This window comes from Platalea leucorodia (genome assembly GCF_965183815.1).
Source record: "Platalea leucorodia genome assembly, chromosome: 2".
Classification (NCBI taxonomy): Eukaryota; Metazoa; Chordata; class Aves; order Pelecaniformes; family Threskiornithidae; genus Platalea; species Platalea leucorodia.
Genome location: NC_138824.1, coordinates 124869027 through 124887360, shown reverse-complemented (window position 1 = coordinate 124887360; position 18334 = coordinate 124869027). Strand labels below are relative to the sequence as shown.

Genomic DNA, 18334 nt, shown 5'->3' with positions numbered 1-18334 from the left:
GGGCTTGTAACGAAGCGGCAAAGGCAGCCCACTTGAACGTCGCTACCCCTGCCTGAAAGAACGGGACTGTGTTTTACTCTTGCCAGAAGGAAACGTAGTGTCTCAATAGAAGCCTCTAATACCCTTAAAAAAAGGAGAGAAGAAAGATTTGCTTACGTGACTAATGTTATCCACAGCCCCAGTTTCCTGATATGAAAATAACTGATTCCCAGGTGGTCGGCGACTGGGGAATATGCCAATACCTGTGTAGGAGAGCGGCGTATCAGCTCTGAAGCCTGTGTGGCAGCTAAGCAATATCTTCTTTTGCAAAGTACGGGTGTGCCAACTAGTAAAAGTCAGAAACCCTCACTGGCGATGTAACAGCGATGGCCCGGTGTAACTCTGCGTCCCGTTGAACATGCCCCAGCAGTGTCCCCAGTGCTGCGAGGCAGGAGCACGAGGGATAAGGCAGCTGGCTGCGCAAGCCAAGAAACACACCCGCCCCCTGCAAGAAAGGATGGAGCCCTCCCCTGGGCCAGACTCTGCTTTTCCTTTTGGTAGGAAGCAGAAATCCTCCTGCAGGTCCAGGAAATACAAGGAATAAAGAGGTATCCTCCCTCTTTGATGTCCCCACTCCTCCTGCAGGTCCAGGAAAATAAAGTGAGTCACTCTCCTTCCAGACTGGCACGCCTTGGGTCTTCAAAGGCCAGTGTAGCTTTTCACAGAGATGGATTTTATTATTTCTTTACGAACCAGTCCAGCAGAAGTCCCTACATATTTTCCAAATCATGTGCAAATGTGTGGGAGCTGAAGGTCGGGCAGTGTGAAAGGACAAAAAAGCCATTTGGTGACGGGTAATGTGTTCTCACTGCACTTGCAGACCGAACCCTCCGTTTCTGCAAGGCAGAAGCAGAGCAGAAGCAGAGCAGGATCAACAAGCAGAGCATTTCTGCAAAGCAGAGCAGAGCAGCAGCAGAGCAGGATCTTATCCTTACTTCAGCATATATTTTACCCTGCCTCTCCTCCCCATAAACCTGGCCTGATAGAAATTCTCTCACACCACTGTTAGCTCTGGTAAAAGAGGTAAAATTTTATTCCAGCACTTTCCGATTCAAAGGGTTAGAAGAAAGGTCCCCGAAAGACTGTTCTGCCCCCCCATATCTGAAATGGCAGGTGGGATGAGTCTGTCCACACAGAAAGTCTGGCCAGAGGATGAAGTGTGGGTTGTACGGCGCTGCTCCCCAACACTTGGCTGCTTCTTGGTCACACAGGCACACCATCTTTTCACATCGGTCTGTCAGGTTATCTGCAAAAGAAAATGTGAGCAGAGGATGAGAGATTCTGTATCGGATGATGGCAAGAAACAGTTTTAAGAGGAACAATTCCCTAATAAAACAATTCTTAGGGAACAGAGGCTGGGGGAGCAGGAAGAGAGAAGGACCAACGTGTTGTGTTGTGTGTGGATCTGACCTTAACTGTGACCAAGAGCACCAGAAAGTAGCAGCTAAATGTAAATTGACAATACTTATAAAAGCGCTCCCCGCTTCTAGAGCTGTGCGAACAGTGGGGGTTTGGTTCGGTGGCCGATGATAAAAAAGAAAATTATTTTAGCTTAGCCTGAGCTAAAAATATTCCATTTTCCCTCCGTCAGTCAACTTCCCTTTTAACTCCTCCCTCTGCAAATCAGACCAATTTCAAAAGAAAAAATGCTGCTTTGAGAGGAAGAGTCTCCCAGAGGGACATTTGGAAACCTGAGGGCGTAGAAGCACCCACCGGGCATCCTTCACTGGCGCCCCGTGAGTTGCTCTTACATCTCCCTGATCACGGCAGAGGACCCAAGGACCTCCGCGGCAGGTACCTGATTTTTATGAGGCAGCAGCTAACGAAGCTGATCAAAATCATACGTATGGAACTATTTATAATGCAGTTATATGGCTACATGACTAGGTAAGGACCATAAGGAACATCAAAGCAACCAGCTCAGGTGGCTACATTGCAAATAACTGATTTTTGGGTTAATGAACCCCATCCCACTTACAGGTGGCTTAAATGCAGCCGTTGGGCTAATATTATTTCAAAGCACAGTGCCTTGTTTATTTGAGGCTGCTACTATAGATTATCTAACACCCACCAGACCCCGCGCTAGGCGAGTTTTAAAGCGTGACTTCATGCCGGCGCACGTGGGCTTTGCTCCAAAACCAACTGCAAAGAGTACAGGAATCTTTCCAGATTTCACTGGACTTTGCTGGATCAGCCCTGTATCTGATATAAATAACAAGAGCCCATATTTCTTCAGCTTGTCTGAAAAGAAAAAAGTGTTTCAAGGGTCCCACCGATGAGGACGCAGCACTAAGGCCATTTTTTTCTTAGCTGCCAGTCCTGCCTGATTTTCTCCTTGCCCTCTGCTCCTTGAGTTCTTCCTATGCCGTGCCAAGCACTGTCAGTCTAATGTGAGTACAAGAGTCTGGCTTGGCAGTCATTTCTGTTAGAGCAGGATGGTTTTTTTGACCAGCCCCTGTGACTTACAGCCTTTTCTATATTCCAGATATTTATCGAATGGAACTCACCTACATGGGATGGCGTATTTAGCCTGAAAAATACGGTTTTGCCAATTTTTTTCATTCCACGAATAAAACTGCCCAACGGTAGCAAAAGGAGAAGTCCCAGATAGAATGAATTTCTGTTTAATTTACCTGAAAACACCTGCGTTTATGATACAGTGCCAGGCAACAGGCATTTACGTCCTCTTGCATAGAAAGGACAGCGCAAGCAGATCTGCTTCTGATGTTTCTGGCCATCATTACCCTAGGCCCAGCAAGCATGCCTGGAAATTCAATTCTTCACCCACTTTGTTTGCATGGGCTCAGACATCATCCCTTCACACCTCAGTAGAACCTGCTGTGCTGTAGCCTGGGGTAGGAAATTTGCCTTCAGAAGGCATTTTTCTTATCCCTCCCCATGGGGGATGTCAGGGGAAGTGAAGCCTGCTGAGGGCTTGCGGAGAACAGTTGACGGATGCTTCTCAGGCCTTGCTGGGGCATCAGTTAAGGAATTAATGGCATTTGTTTAACTAATGCTTGTTAGCCAGGTTGGAGCAACTGCAGCCCAGTGCACCCTTACGGGACGTGTACTTTGCACGTCTCATGGACTCGATGATACGTCTCACATCCACAACTAGGATTATTCCTTCACAGCGAAAAGAAACAAGATGATTTTTTTTTTTTCATATAAAAATAGCTAGCAGAAAATATCAGCCAGCTATGGAAATATGGGTAAGTGGGAGGGAGAGCATTAAAGCAATACATTAAAGCATTAAAGCAATACATTAAAGCAACGCATTCCTTAGCCAGCACTTTGTATTTAATAGGTTGTTCTGGCACTTGGAAAAAATCAGCTGCGGATGTGTTGTGCCACAGCCTGTATCTGCTGGCACATTTTCAGCTGCTGGAGAGGCTGAGGATTGCACCAGTAGAACATGGGCTTCTGACGAGGTAAAAATAGTCTTTTAATGTTCAAGCAAGTAGCTTTGATGCTATGGGGACAAGTTTTGCTCTCACATGTTTCTTTTCAAACTTTTGAAGTGTTCTACAATGGATTTTACCGTCAGGGACATTTTAGAGACTTAGAAATAGAAGTGACAAATTCTAAGACTCAAGTCATCTGGCGTATGTCAAAACAAACTGGTGCGAGCCACTGACGGGCTGTGACTGTGCAATTCAAGACCTTCTTGACTGGGTACCAACTGTAGAGCTGAGCACAGCCTACACTCGCTGTATGCCTGCGGCGCTCGAGAGCATTCAGTTCTGCAGGCTTCCAAAATCCCTGCTGGAGCCCTAGGGCTTTAGGCTGGAGCCCCACACAAGGCAGAGACGCAGGATGGTGCCCTCTTTAACCTTTCTTGCAGTCATGAGTAACAACATGGCTCTTCTCTAGTAGTATATAATGGTAAGTCAAAAAGTGAACAGCCCTGCTGATGGCTTGTTGGCTCCATGGCCCCCATTCCTACTCTTCAGCCTGGGGGGGACTCAGGTTACCTGGAACAGGCGGTACTGGGGCTCCAGCATTCCTCCCAGCTCCAGCTGGGGACTCTCGGCAAGCCTAGCGATCCAGGCAAGGGATGGGAATAGAGCTCGGAGGAGAATGGACACTGCCTAAAGCAGCTCAGCTTACACAGACCTACCTCTGAGGCCCACAAAGCTCCTCAGTCAGCCTAGCATCTGCGGAGGAGGGAACAAAACGCACCCAGCGCGAGCGAGCGTTCCCTTACCGCACCGCACGGCGTTCTGCTCGCACGCCCACCGGTACGTCTGCGCCTTGGGGCTGCAGCCTTCCTTCTCTGCCTTGTCGTAGCAGCAGTCATGCCTGTGGCAGCACCTGGGAGAAAATAAAATGTAGAGTTTGGGCATGCTCCTGCATCTTGCATGTTTTGCTCAGGGGTGTTTGCACATACTCCAGGAGTGCTCCACTCACGCACTGCGCACGATAGCAATGTTTGCCCCAGCCTGTCAGTAATTCATCTGTTGATGAACCAAGCATCCCGGCATCTCTTTGAAAGCTCACATGGCTCAGGAGCTCGTTAATGCCGCACTTTCTCCCATGACCACCGTGTTTCGTCCTCCAAGCTTTGCCCCTCAGAAAGGCAGGTGTGGTCAATACATGGCAATCCCACAGAGAGGGAGCTGAAGCGTTCCTGTGAGGTGTGTGATCATGGCTCACCGGCTTAGGCTTAGGCCCATCTCAGAATTTGCAGTCAGGATGGTTTTTGCCTTCCTCAGCATCACCAAGCAGCTTCATCTCTTCAGTTCACCTGGACCTGCCACGTGCTCTTTGGCCCATCCAGTTTCTGAGGCTACAAATTCATCAACCTCAATGGTGGGATTCATATCAGTTAACTTCAGATCCCTCAGTGTAAACATCTGCACTTAAGGCATTGATCTATACTGCCTTTATGCATGTCTAGGGCACAGTTGGTATTACCATACTGCAGGGAGCTATCATTCATAGGTGACAAACATTGCGCTTGAAAGTGCAATTGCTTTTCATTCACCATAGAGGGAGCTGAGGGTGAGCAGCTCAACTGATGCTACCTGCCCTACAGACCCGTCAGTGAGATCCGTTTCCACTATCGGTTACTTCAGAATTTATAGGAAAACTTGACCCCGCTTGAATTTTATTCTGGTAGTTTAGTGACTCAAAATACGTCAAGAAAAGATTCAGCACTTAGAGAGGTCCTCTGCCGGGTAACAAAGGTTGTTTCAGCAAGGATGCAAGGTCAGAGGCTGGAGCCAGAGGAGAGCGATCTCCCGCATTTCCAGAAGCTGTCCCTGAAAGATCACGGGGACACTACAGAGAAACCGCTCTACTAATTGGGAAGCATTGAGGCAGGCTGATCTTAGGGGTAAATGAAGAGCAGACAGGTTTTACAGAAGCTCTTGAGTCCTAGATGTGAATGTCTTCAAGAGGTTCATGGGCACCCAAAAGGAAGCATGGCCGTGCTGGCTGCCAATAGATTACCAAATCCAGTTGAAGACCTGGATTGTTATCTTCAAGGCCTGAGGCCAGTGTACCTGAAAAGTCAATAAAAGTCTGAGATCCATCATTATATCCCTCTGGAAAAGTGGAACAACCCTGCAAGAAGGATAAAGGTCCCTTGTGCAGGAAGCAGGGCTTCTCCGGGGACCCGTCAGGAGCTGCCAGTACCTTACCTGAGAGCTCAGGAACATCACAAACTTCATCACCCTCTGCTGCAGGAGGATTTTGCCCTTTTAGAAACTGGTTTACAGATATGAGGGCTGGTAGGCTGTGTGAGGTGATAAAGCCCAGGAAAAAAAAACCAAAACAACAATTTTTGAAGTGCAAAGAAGATCCACCACTGACTCGAATTCTAATAAAATGACTGGCACTAGATCAGGTGAATCATGTGAAAGGGACAACAGAATCAGACCAGTCAGATCCAATTCAGCCTTCAGGCAACCCCTGTGATTACACCCAGGCTGAATTTAGTCCAGTGCGCTTCCCCTACTGATTGAGCTCCCGATTTAGTAGTTAAAGTAGCAATTTCATCCCACACGTGAGTCTGCAAACTAAATGCCATTTTTGTCTCGGCTTGCAAAGACGAAACCTGTGCGATGATTACACCCAGACTACTCACTGCATTGTGAAACCTAGAAATGCAAGTTCGCAGTAGCAGACTAGTGTCACCCTCCGTGCCGCCTCCGCAAAGGACTTCAGAATGGGAATAAGCCCTATGGGATATACATAGCTGGAAGTTTTCCCATGAGGAGTTACGGCAACTGCTGTAATTGAGAAGAGTTTATTCAGCACAGCTGGTTCTGTTGGACAAGACTGCAGTAGCAGGCTGTGGGTCAGATCTTTGATGGTCCAGTAAGGCCTCACTCCTGGGCTTGTCCTGAAGAGGTTGGAAGTGAAAGGCCAAAGGAGAGAAGAATTTGCAGCCTTGTGCAAGGCATGAAAGTCTCAGTTTTCTCCAATGGTTGAGTCCCTATGCAATGTGTCATATGATAGGAGAGGGATGGACTACGGCACTGAGCTACAACTGGGGCATGTGTCACCTCAAGGAGTTGCTGGCACCCTGGCTACCATATCTGCCTCGTCCATCCTCGGGGGGATGGTAGATAGCAGAGCAGGCCCATCACTGGTGTCTCGTCTATGGGACAACGAGCACAAGAGGCCATGGTGGAGAGCCAGGAGTGAGGCTGAGCTGAGTGCCAGCTGTAGAAACCGTAGGGTGTGTGAGGTCTGGGGAGTGAATCAGCAGTCAAATTGATAAAGTTGGTGTCAGTGGATGGAGGATGTGGGGAGGAGGAACAACACAAATGCAGACAGGCAAAAGGAGGAGTTAGGAGCCTGTGTGCCAAGGGAATGAAATTGCTCCTCGTGGACAGCCAGAGGGAACGAACAGAAAAAGAGGTAAAAGAAGTGAGAACAGATCTTGGAGGGGGCAAAAGATGGTCTGTGAATCAGGCGAGGACAAGCAAATGAGCACTAGAGGGGTGTGCTAGCTAGCTGTGAGTACTCACCACTCCTTATCTGGCTTAGCAAAATCAGGGGGATTGCATAAATTCTGCAGGACCACAGGATTTGGGGCACAATTCTGCTTCCCCTCACACCAGTTCCTCCTGATGATACCCATAACTGCAGTGGGGTGACATGTAGCTTACACCAACACAAAGCGAGAAGACTTTGGCTCGTATTTTACAAACATCTCTTTCAGATGCGTTGAAAGAACTGCCAGGGAATGAAGAGTGAGGAAATCTGTCGTTGTCCTTTGCCACCTTCAGATGGTCCCCTCCTGTCTGGAAATGCCCTTTACTGCATCTGGGTCAGAACGCGGTGTTAAGCTTTAAATAACGCTCGGTTAGACCAACGTAAACAGAGTCAGCCAACACTATGGCAGAGCACTGGTCAACAGGTATGGAAAACAAATACAACCGTGTCATCTAGTTAGTAAGCAACCTATTCATCACGTCTGGGCTACGAGACAGCCCTAAGGGCTACAGACAGCTCCGGCTGGCCCGCAGGGATCAGCTGGCCAGACCCCTGCCGTTGAGCAAATGCCATTAAGGTAAGAATTTGTCACGATGTGTTTGTCATGTTAACAGCACCGTCACTGCTGTGTGTCCTTTTGTTTTGCTTTAACTCAGCAACTGAGGAGAAATCTTGCTCTTCCCTATGAGTTTGCCAGGACTTAGATGAGCCATATATGCCACCCTGCCTTTCACCGCATTGGGTGTTTTCAGGGAGCTGCTGAGCACCTTCAGGTCCTGCTTTACAAAATGGATGCTGCGGCAATCCAGGGGACCAGAAAGGAGAAGGAGAAACAAAACTATTGACTTTATGCAGAAGAGATGCCATTACGTCTTGAAGTGAGGGGACTGCGAGAGTGGAACAAAAGGGCAGAGGTAATTACTGACAGCCCACATCAAAGTCAGTGCGGGAATAAACCTTATAAAAGGATTATCCACTCGATGGCTTTTTTCCTTTTCCCATAAAAGAGAGGTTCTTAGAAGCACTCTAGCCCTGTCTAGACAGATTGACTGAATTACTCACAAGAAAATTACTCCTCTTGTAAGGGTCTCAGTAACAAACCTAGAAGTGTCAAGGGGGTGAGTAATTTCAAAGAGTGTTTGCCACTCACGGCCAGTAGTTTTGCCACTCTGCTTCTTTCTTTGTTAGAGTGGCAAGTAAGGAAAATAAAGCGGTCCCTTTGACAGGCATGGGGTACTCAGCCGCACTGATTTTTGCAGTAGTTCTCAGTAACAGATATCAGAAGATTCCTCTAGCAAACACAAAATGGGAATTTTTAGGGCTAAATCTAGTGGGGCATTGCCAGTTCTTCCTAGCTAAGAACCTCACTGAAAACCTTTCTGTTTTTTTTTTTTTTTGCAGCCAAGCATTGCAGTTAAGGCATAATAATGAATGCACTTAAAGGCTCAAGCGTCCCTTTTACAAACTATCTGGTACTTTGAGGCACTTCCAGTTGCGGAGTCTCATTTTCTGCCGTTAGGATAAAATCCATATTCCCTGGAAGTCAAATGGCAGGAGAACACCGGCTGATGAACACGTGGCCATGTTTTACTCTCTCGGTCTGTTTTTCAGGAGTGCTGACCACTCGCACCTCCCCGAGTCGCCTAAACTTGGGGGTCGCTCAACCTCTATGGAAAACGGCTTTTAGGTGACTCCGCTCAGCCCTTCGGTAAAAGAAGTACTCCGGATTAGTGAAGTCGTGCTTTACTTTAAAGGCCTGATTATGAGAGCTGGTAAAGGGCTAACAAAAATAATAAACACCTTACAGACACTGCTGTAGATGGTGATAAGCAGGTTGAGAGATATTACTGAAAATTAAAAGAAATCTCTACACCTGAAAGCTGTGACACTTTGTAGGCAGTTACTCGTCATTTTTAAGTCCCGTATTGACTGTTTCATAGATGAAATGTTTCACAGATACAAACCAGGGACGTGACGAGAGGGCTTTGGGAGTGAAACGTCTCGCTGCATTAATGAAGTTAATTAAGAACTCCACGAGTTTTAAGGGCCACCTGCTCTTTCATGCTCACAGAGGAGTTGGTCTTTAACCTTGGCATCTTTTCTTCCTTTTTTTCCCCTTTCTCTGTCCTGCCAATTCAGCAAAGTTTGGTTTTGTAGCAATATGTGAAATATCTCCAACAGCTGGGTATTCTGGAAAGCTCGGTTTCCTTCCCGGTGAGCCACACGCTGCCTTCACCCCTGCTAAAAGCAGCGCTTGCTTATCGGTTACGCCTGGCCTGTTGACTGCAGATAAACAGACTTGTGTCCTCTGTCTTTGAGGTTTCAAACCAGGCGAGTTTGCAAATAACGGGCTCAGAGCACACACGAGGCCACCGTGCTCAAGATTTGCATGTATGCTAATCGCAAAGTACAAGAAAGAAGCCTTTGGTGGCGACGCCTCCTGGGCTCATTGCTTTTGGCCTCGGGAATAACAAGCACAGCATCTTCCCCACTAACAAAGAAAAGGGGAAATAACACCATGCTCTCCCCTGTTGTTGTTCTTCCTTGCTTCAGCGTGAACTAACGGGCAATGAAAGCAACAGGTTTGATTACTCCTTGCAATGATCTGGATTTCTTCCAGAGGACAAACAGTCATATTCCCATCACTGCCATTTTCAAGACCGGGTGAAATCACCCTCCAAATACCTTGATCATTCCCCTTTTTTCAGGCAGGGCTTGCTCTCTGTGAATAAACATCCAGCCATTTCAGAAAATCATAGCCTGGTTTCTCCTTTGCCCTCCACCCCACATGGTACAAGGTCCCAAGAGCTTTGGTCTCATCCAGAAGGTGTCTGAACCCTCATTCAAACCCCAAGTGATACGTGGGTCCTCGCTCGCAGTTCCCCACTGCTGCCCGTGCACACTAAGTTCCCTCTCCGCAAGGCAGCAACAAATCCATGGAGTCACAGTGGTACAAACAGGGAAGCGTGGGGAGGTCTGCGCTGCTTCTGGACACATATAGTTGAGGTTCTGCTTACCAGTCTGTTTTATCTTTAGGCCAGCCTTGTCCTCCCAGTCCGCAGTAGCATCCGTAGCCAATATATGCCAAGGGAGACCGTCCCGTGCCACACGATATAGCTCCTGCCAATTCGATGATTCCTCGGGTGTGCAGTGAATGGGATTTCCCCAGAGCACCTTTCCAAACTGCAAAGACAGGACATGGCTACGCACGCGGATTAAACACACCTGACACTGATTTTCTTCAAAAGTCCTTAAAGGGGGATTTTTTTTTTGGTTTTGACTGGTTGGTTGGGTGCAGCCTTGACAATCTAACTAGCCATGACATTCAGCCTGCAAAGGGGACTCTGCAGGGGCCTTACTGAGGGCTGGCATAACCAGGAGGCGGATGCAGAAATATCCAAGCAGGCTATTTCTGCAGAGAGAGCTCAATGCAAGCAAGACCTACTAGCTCTGGTGCGCTAGCGTGCGATTGCATCTATATTGCACCTGGGAGCAGTGTGCCTGGTTTTGCAGATCACGGAGCCCGAGCTGTTGAGCTTTGCAGGGCCTGTGCCAGCACCACGCAGAGCTGGGCTTCACCGCACCCCAGAGCTCACAAACCTGGGAAAGCTTCCTAGCTACGCTGTGGTCGCAAGCGGGACGGGAAGCAGCAGAGGACAAGCACACAACCAGACCTAACCTGGGCACTATGGAAAAAAATGAGGCTTCTATGTTGCCCAAGATATCTTCTATTATCCAAGTTTCCCCTACCGTTCAGGATATTTTAACCCATTCTCCAGATGGCAGAAAGCTGACAGTACCAGTAATTTGTGTAGAGGGACAGCGACAAGTCCCTGAGCCTGTAAGGTGTACTTTGTGCCTGCGTTAGCCGAGATGTATGTATATTGGCTTTCTTTTGAGCATTTGGAAGTGCTGGCAACGCTTATATCCGCTTCCATTATTACCTTCCATTTAAGTCGTAACATCAGGTTGGCCGCGTTAGTTTGGAAATCAAAGGAGCTCCGTGTCAGCTGAAGTGTGTGGATGGGCACCCAAACCGGTCTGGAGTTTTTTGAGTTAAAAGTCTTTCAAACAGCGTTGTGATTTCACATGTTAATTTGCAACTTTTTTAGAAACCACAGACTCTACCTTGCAGTAACTGGTACAGAAACCCCGAAACCGAGTACCCTGCCCCTAATACTCAAACCACTGTGATGCGTAGCTGCAAACGTTGGTACTTATCATGGTAACGACAGCGAGGAGCATGTATTGCCTGGGTTTACTGTGGAGGACCAAGAGCACTTGGCACTGCTCTATCGTGCACGGCAAAGCTCCTCACCAGCAGCATCGAACCCTCAGACCGACCGCCTAACCCACCCGCTCGTCCCACCCGGGCACAGCCGCCCCGAAAGGAGAAGCCTGCCGAAACGGGGGAGCTTTGCGGCATGCTTGGATGGAGAGGGAGGGGACGCCTGGGAGCGGGGAACCCCCCTCCGAAGGTGCTTTGCCACCTGCCCCCGGCTGCACGCTTGACCTCTTCAAAGTGCTGTGCAAACACGGACTAATTAATCCCCTAAACCACCCGAGGACTCAATACTATTATTAAAACCGTTGCTTTCCTTTTAAAACCTAGCCTCTAATCCCCTTTGCTTGGGCCTCTCCCCGCATCTCCTGGGCTGGCTCGCCCTCCCAGCCTGATCCAAACCCCAGCGAGCACAAGGAGGGTCTCTCCCCGTGGAGCACAAGGCAGGGCTTTGCTCCCTCTCTGCAGCCCGAGCCCCCGGCGGGAACGAGCGCTGCCCTGCACCTTTTTCGCCCCGGCGATCGGCGCCTCGGGCTCTCCCGGCGCGGGGCTGTGTACAGCCTCCTTATGCTTCCCGGGGCATTCCTTGGGGATTAAATGCACGTTCCTGAAAAAGTAACCGCACAGCTCACCTAAACACTACTTGAGTGTTCAGGTTTCGTGCTAAAAACACATTCGAGGGGTGTTATTTGAAACTAAAGAGACGACCTATTTCCCTTGTCTAAACAGCGGGGTCTGGAGTTAGAAGGGGGCTCGGCTCTCGGGCACCCCAGGGGAAATCACAAGCACTGAGCTGCTCTGGGTTTTGGCTTAAAAATCATGCTTTTTCAACCTGTTGCAGTTTGCAGACCCTGAAAACGTTCCAATGGAGACAAAAACTTCTTTGTAGGCATTCAGGCCTCCTGATGAGTGGCTTGGATTTTTTTTTAGCTGTCTTTCACTAACCTCTTAAGCCAGGACTGCTGGACTTGGTCTGTTGGCCCCTGGCTGAAAACAGCTGAGCCTGGTGTAAGGTAGAGGCTGGTGTACGGTAACGGCACCTCACCCAGAAGAAGAAAGGCCATTCTTCTTTTGGGGATATCTCCCAGGATCAAGGAACTGTAATTACACTGCAGAGCTGCTCGTGAAATTGGAGAGAAAGCCCCAAAGGTAATTGAGTCCAAAAGACTCAATTAGCGCGCTTAGGGCTGCGTGCTCGGCAAGAGCGTGAAACGCCGCGGGCATCCAGGCAGCCTCTGATGTTCCTGTTCCGTTCTTCGAAAGCCGGGTGGGTTTTGAGCCGACGGCAGGTCACTGCAGCTGAGAGGTCAGCCCCGGCAAGTACATTTCAATATTCAGGTGCACGGCTAATAACTTGACCAAGAACTGAAATGGCTTTTTCTATGCTGGGCAGCCGAGCCAACGCAGCTGGGGAAGCCTTGAAAAAGTCCGAGTCTGCACAGCAGCCTGCATTTAGCCGCATCTCCCGTTAGCAGCACGTCCAGTCATTAGTTACACTGCTAACGGGGCACCTCACCTGCAGGGAGGTGAGCAGAGGTGGATCTGACAACTTACACGTTTTATTTCCTGCTTAAACGGGCGGCCTTTGCTGTAGATTAAGGCAAGGGTTTGGTTTTTATTTTAAAACCATACTGCAGGCATAACCTCAGACCTGCCAGTTTAGTGTCCCGTTGCCTCTGTGTGTAGGGGCTTTATGTTAGCAGACATTTATGGCTTTTTAAAGCAGGCTTTTAAAAAATTATTTTAAATTCAGATGAATTTAAAACTGCTTACTCCACGGTCACAGGTATAAGCAGAGGGTATTTCTATGAAGAAACACAGATGCCAACAGCTTGGTAGGAGAAAACCATCCCAAAAGAAAATGACCGGCGGTTATACAGCCCCAGCTACGTACAGCCCCAGGGAAGCGAAGCGGGCAGGCAGCTCGCTTGCACAGCCCCTCGCTCGGCAGTTGAAAAGAGTCGAGCAGCGTTTCTTTTTCTCGCTTGGCCAAAGCCCACCGCGCTGCCTGCCCTGAAGCAGGCAAAGCTGACGGCCAGGGGAGAGACTGTCCCGGGATGGGGGGGATGGAGAGGGACCGAGAGGTGGTACTCACCTGCCTGAAGCAGCAGCAGCAGCAGCAGCAGGCGGGAGCCCATGGGCAGATCGCTCCCGCGCTCCTCTACGCCAGGGCTGAGCTGCCGGGACGGCCGGCAGCACCTCGCCACGCTGCCGAGTGAGCCGAGGTATGGGTGTGCTTAACAATCCTCCCCGGGCCGCTGCTCCGCGGTTTATATATACATGGCTCCGTGCCCGTCTGGAGTGAAACACCCTCTTCTGCGATGTCCCTGAGCCCCAGCCTGCGTCCCGGCCATCCCCGCAGCGGGCTCAGGGCGAGGGCTGGCTCTGTTTGCCCACCATCGCCTTTGGGAGGGAGGGGCCGCTGGAAGGGCATTAGGCTGGCGGTCCCGGGACAGCCCCAGACACCCAGGCACTAAGCTGGGCTCCTTCTTTAAGCTGTTTGCTTACAGACCCTGGTTAACCTCTGAGTAGCTGCGGAAAAGGGAAGCCTGCAACCGGGCTTTCTGCGGCTTGGGCTCGCTGCTGTGGCGTCCTCCTGGCAAGGATCTTCTCTTTTTATAGATGACTCTTTCCAGGGTAATTTTTTTTTTTTAATTATTTTATTTTAAGACTGATTATTTTTCACATTTAAAAAAGAAGAGACAAAACTATAAAAAAACCAACAGAAAGAATACTGTTAGGTGCGAGTATCTAATTATAAACTGACCAACGGAGGTAATTCTGCACCGCTCCCGAGGGAAAAACACCCTCTTGGCTTGCTGCACCTGAGTGAGACCGACTGATTTCTTGACGACTCGTCAGCACGTGGGTCCCAGCCAGGGCAACAGACCCGCGGTTGGGGACAGTCCCCCGGGGCCAGCCGTGCTCGGTCACAGCGGGCAGCCGGATCGGCAAGGTGCCCTCCCCGTCACCCAGCCTCCGCTTGCGCGGGGCAGCAGGCGCCGTGAGCGGGAGGGACGGCCGCGGGTATTTTGCCTTTGGCATGGAAACAGCTTCACCCAGCCCTCCAGGGCTTTAAAACTCCTGCCCTGCTTGGTACAGCAGCCACCCGCCTTGCTGGGGTCTAAGGATCTGCCCCGTCCCTGGCACGGGCACGGTGCCTGGGAGGGAGAGGAGGGGAAGAAGGCTGCTTGCCCCTTCCTCTGCGCAGCCTGGGCCCTTCTCAGCAGCACCCCTTGCCCGAGTTCCCCACGGTAAAGCTGTGCCTCCCTTCTTAATGGTATGGTTTTAAATATTTGCTTGCTAAATATTGGTACTCGAATCAAAGGTCAGCAGCAAGCCATTTACGGGGCTGCCTTCTGCTGAGACCAGCCTTGCCGCAGCAGCTGGCACTCTTTGCCGAGCAAGTTTTCAAAATACAGCATATATCATCAAGTGCCTTTGACACAGAGATGGCAGAACTGGGTAAATCTCATGACGCCTGTGAGCCCGAAATCCCCTGCCCGTCACCGCCCCTGCGATGGGCTGCGTGCTGGCAGCGGGCGAAGGAGGAGGGCGAGGTGCCGACACAACGTCGGAGGGGCCCAGGAGGAGCTGTGCAGCTTCCACCTCCTCCCTCGGAAACCCCCTTCAGTGATCAGACATTTCCTCAAGTCATAAGGCCAAACCCTATGTACGTGAGCTGTTGCTGGCTAATATTTAACCTTAAGAATATAAGTTTGCAGAAGGAGGGTGCTGGAAGGCGGGTGTGCCGTATGCGGGGGCTCTGTGGAGGCAGGTTCTCAAAATGGGAAGCGCAAAGAAGAAGTCAGGCTTTAAAGCACCGCCCGGGGCCTGGCTGAACACGACGCCCTGTTAGAGCAAGCTCCATCCCTGACAGATGCCTGGCGGGCCCCAGGTATCTTCAGTGGGGACCAAGGGGGAGGTGTGAGGAACCTCTGCAGATGCTTTACGGGATTCCCGGGGTCCCCAAGCCTGGAGAAATGCCTTTGAGTGCCCAAAGGGTCAACTCTATGACTTGGATTTATCAGAGTCATTTCGGTTTGAAAACCTACATTTAATCTTGATCTTTCAAAGCCTTCCTGAATTACAAACCTGATCAAATTATAATTTTTCCGACCACAGTTTAATTCTATCCTTCTCTTTCTCACAGCCCCCTGCCCCCCAAATAATACATGAGTTTCTGTCCCCAGTTCACCGATAAATACAAAATAAAGAAATACGGACCCCTTTGGTAGCCAAACGTATCTGCAATGTTGGAAAAAGACTTCTGCAGGGTATTAAGGAGGGATGCCCAAATCCAACCTTAAAATGGAAAGGAGAATTAATGTATTGTTTCCTTACGATTGTTTCCCACTGCTGACTGGTCGAGCTTGTTATTTGCCTGTGCAAGTACTGATTGCTGTTGCCTAAGCTAATCAGCATATTTATTAGATAGCATTAAGTGCTAATTATGGTCTTACTATGTTATGGCAAGTGCACTGGGATGATGAGGGCATTTTTATTACCGTTGAGGGAAACAAAATGAATTCCCTGATCCAGCCCCTTCACCTGCATTTCGCATGGTACCTGCTTGAGCTCCACTTTTTCACTAGTAGCAAGAGGCAGCACGTGAGGGTGTTGGATATCGTCTCAGCAACCTCAGCGATACAGATTACTGGCTGTCCGAAACTGCATAGAGAATAAACTTACTTTGAGCCTCAGGTCACTTGCGTTGGAGGGCTGTTTCTTCAGCTGAACTAGCTCTGTTGAAGAGTTCCCTTGGTTTGCACGGCCAAAGCAGCTGGCCCTCAGGGATGATGGTACCTCCTGCTCTTGGGGGCTCCTCATTGTTGAGAGACACCAGTAGGGAAAAGTTTTCAGCTGAACGGGAGAAGAATTTATAAGGACTCCACATTTTTTAATGGCGTTTACCCAATGAGGTATGATGTCTGATGTTCTTGTAGAAACCGGGCTGTCCTTCATCCCGTAGAGGCTGTTCTTCCTCAGATGAAATACCCAGTCGTCGCTGTGGATGTCACCAGCAGCCGCAAGAAGAGGCCTCTGGTCAGCACCAGCAGATTCGACGACGCGTTCGCTGCCCGGGCCAAGGGCTTTTCCCACGAGGGGCAGAGGAAGCTTTCCTCATAGCAACACTATGGGCTTTAGCGGTTCCCTAAAGGAACGGCCCCTGCAAGGACTGGTTTGTAGGACGACGACTAAAGAGGCTCAAGGATACAGAATGACAGTTTGGGTAGTTAGAAAAGAAAATCACTTCTAACGGGAAACAAACTCCACATTACCTGTTCAGAGGAAAAAAACCAAACCTATCTAAGACCGCCACATGATTTGTGGTGACATAACCAGTTAGAGAAGCAATAGAGTTAATACAACAACATATTAAGTAAACAGTCTTATTTAATACCATCTTGCGTGGAAGGTCTGTCCATGCTTTAGTGATGATACAGCCTAGCCTCGTTGTCTTGTCACTGGAAATGTCAAGACTTTTCTGACTTTAACAGTCTTCTCATCCCAAGCGTTAGCCACACTAAGGCTCAGGCCTTCAGAAGTATCATTTCCTAGTCTGGTCTTCCTGTAACTCCCCTTCTGCTGCAGAGCAAGCCGTCGTTCTGCCACCAGCAGGACAGGCTTGCTCAGGAACAGAGAGGATCTTGTGTCCTCCAGAAACCACCGGGCTTCGGCGGACATCACATAACCTAGTGCCTCTGTCAGGGCAATGGAGCCATGAACGCAAAAAGGTTTTCAAGGCTGCAGTGTCCCTTGGCCACAGGTAGCCAGGACATCGGAAACGCAGCACGCCCTGGCAATGCGGAGCGCGCTGCCGTCACCACCTGGGGACATTGGCTGGTACAGGCCAGGGAGAAGAGCATCCCTTTGGAGCCCCGTTGAGCACCGCCCGTAGCGATGCAAAGGGATGGGTGAAAAGAGGCACACGGTATCAGCTGAGCACCCTTAGACAGCTGGCTCTCGTTTCAGAGTCCTGGTGACATTTCCCACTTAAAAGAGAGGATATGTTACCAGAATTAAAGTACACCTAAAGCAGAACAGGCTGAATAAAGGCATCTTATTTAAATACTGACATGACCTCTGACGGGTTAGTTTATGAGATCCACCAAGAGGCTGGGCTGCTTCATCCGATAGCAGGCCCAGGGCATACACACACACGGAGATGAGCGTACACTCCGATATCCAAGACAGGTTCCTGAAATGCCTCCGAGTTCCCTGAAAAGGAATGGCTAACACGAATGTCTGTGTCCATTTAACACAACCCCTGTCAGAGACAAAGCTGGAAGACCCATGATACCAGTTCATTCCAATGATACCAAGATTCATGATCCTCATCCAGACTCTGAAGCCCATTAAAATACTTGTTTTGACGTGTCAGTGTTTTGAAGTCTGTTGTTTAAATTCATGGGCAGTCCTCAACCGAGTAAAAGGCCATTTTTCTTTTCTGGTTGTAAAGATAATATAAACAGAGGTGTGTTCATAGCTCCTCCTGGGAAACAGAGGAAGGGGTGACCTGGGTGGGGAAGGCGTAATACAGATCAGGAGCACATAAAATTCTTATTCCACCTTTGCAAGTACATTTCAACCCTGACTACTCTAGACCACCACCCTCCCTCAGCTCTGCCAGTATATTCCAGTGCTGCCTACCTATGTAGTCTGCTGTGCACTGAGTCATCTCCCCCCCAAATGCTGTCTCCTTTAGCTTCTCATTTCCCCGTTGTTCAGGTTTCATTTTCCTTTTTTTCAACTGCTAAAAGTTCTCCTGCTTCTGCACTTGCCATCTCGCACTTCTCTCCTTCCACCTTTTGTCCCAACTTACCACCTTCACCTACAACATCATAAATATCTTGAAGGCTCACGTCGGTACTGTCTCAAGCCTCAGGTACCAACAGAGTCAGAAAAGCGTTTTTTTATTGAAGGCCTCCATGCATAACAGCAGTCGGTCCTGTCTAGATCATGGAGCACTTGGGAGCTCTGAATCTTCCACTTTTAAGAGGCCAGGCAATTAGAGACTTCCTGAAGAAAAGGAGATCTACGTTACGCTACCTCCGCTCCGTT

At 49.4% G+C, this 18334-nt stretch overlaps 1 protein-coding gene across 1 annotated transcript; it reads right to left on the bottom strand.

The window, feature by feature from the left end:
• Positions 1-1070: 1070 nt before the first annotated feature.
• LOC309602767 (phospholipase A2-like) lies at positions 1071-13407 on the bottom strand (the record flags this gene model as incomplete). The annotated part of the gene is made up of 4 exons (XM_082336657.1): positions 1071-1285; positions 4247-4353; positions 10005-10170; positions 13365-13407. 4 exons carry the CDS (start codon positions 13405-13407, stop codon positions 1071-1073), a joined length of 531 nt encoding a protein of 176 aa, XP_082192783.1.
• Positions 13408-18334: the final 4927 nt, after the last annotated feature.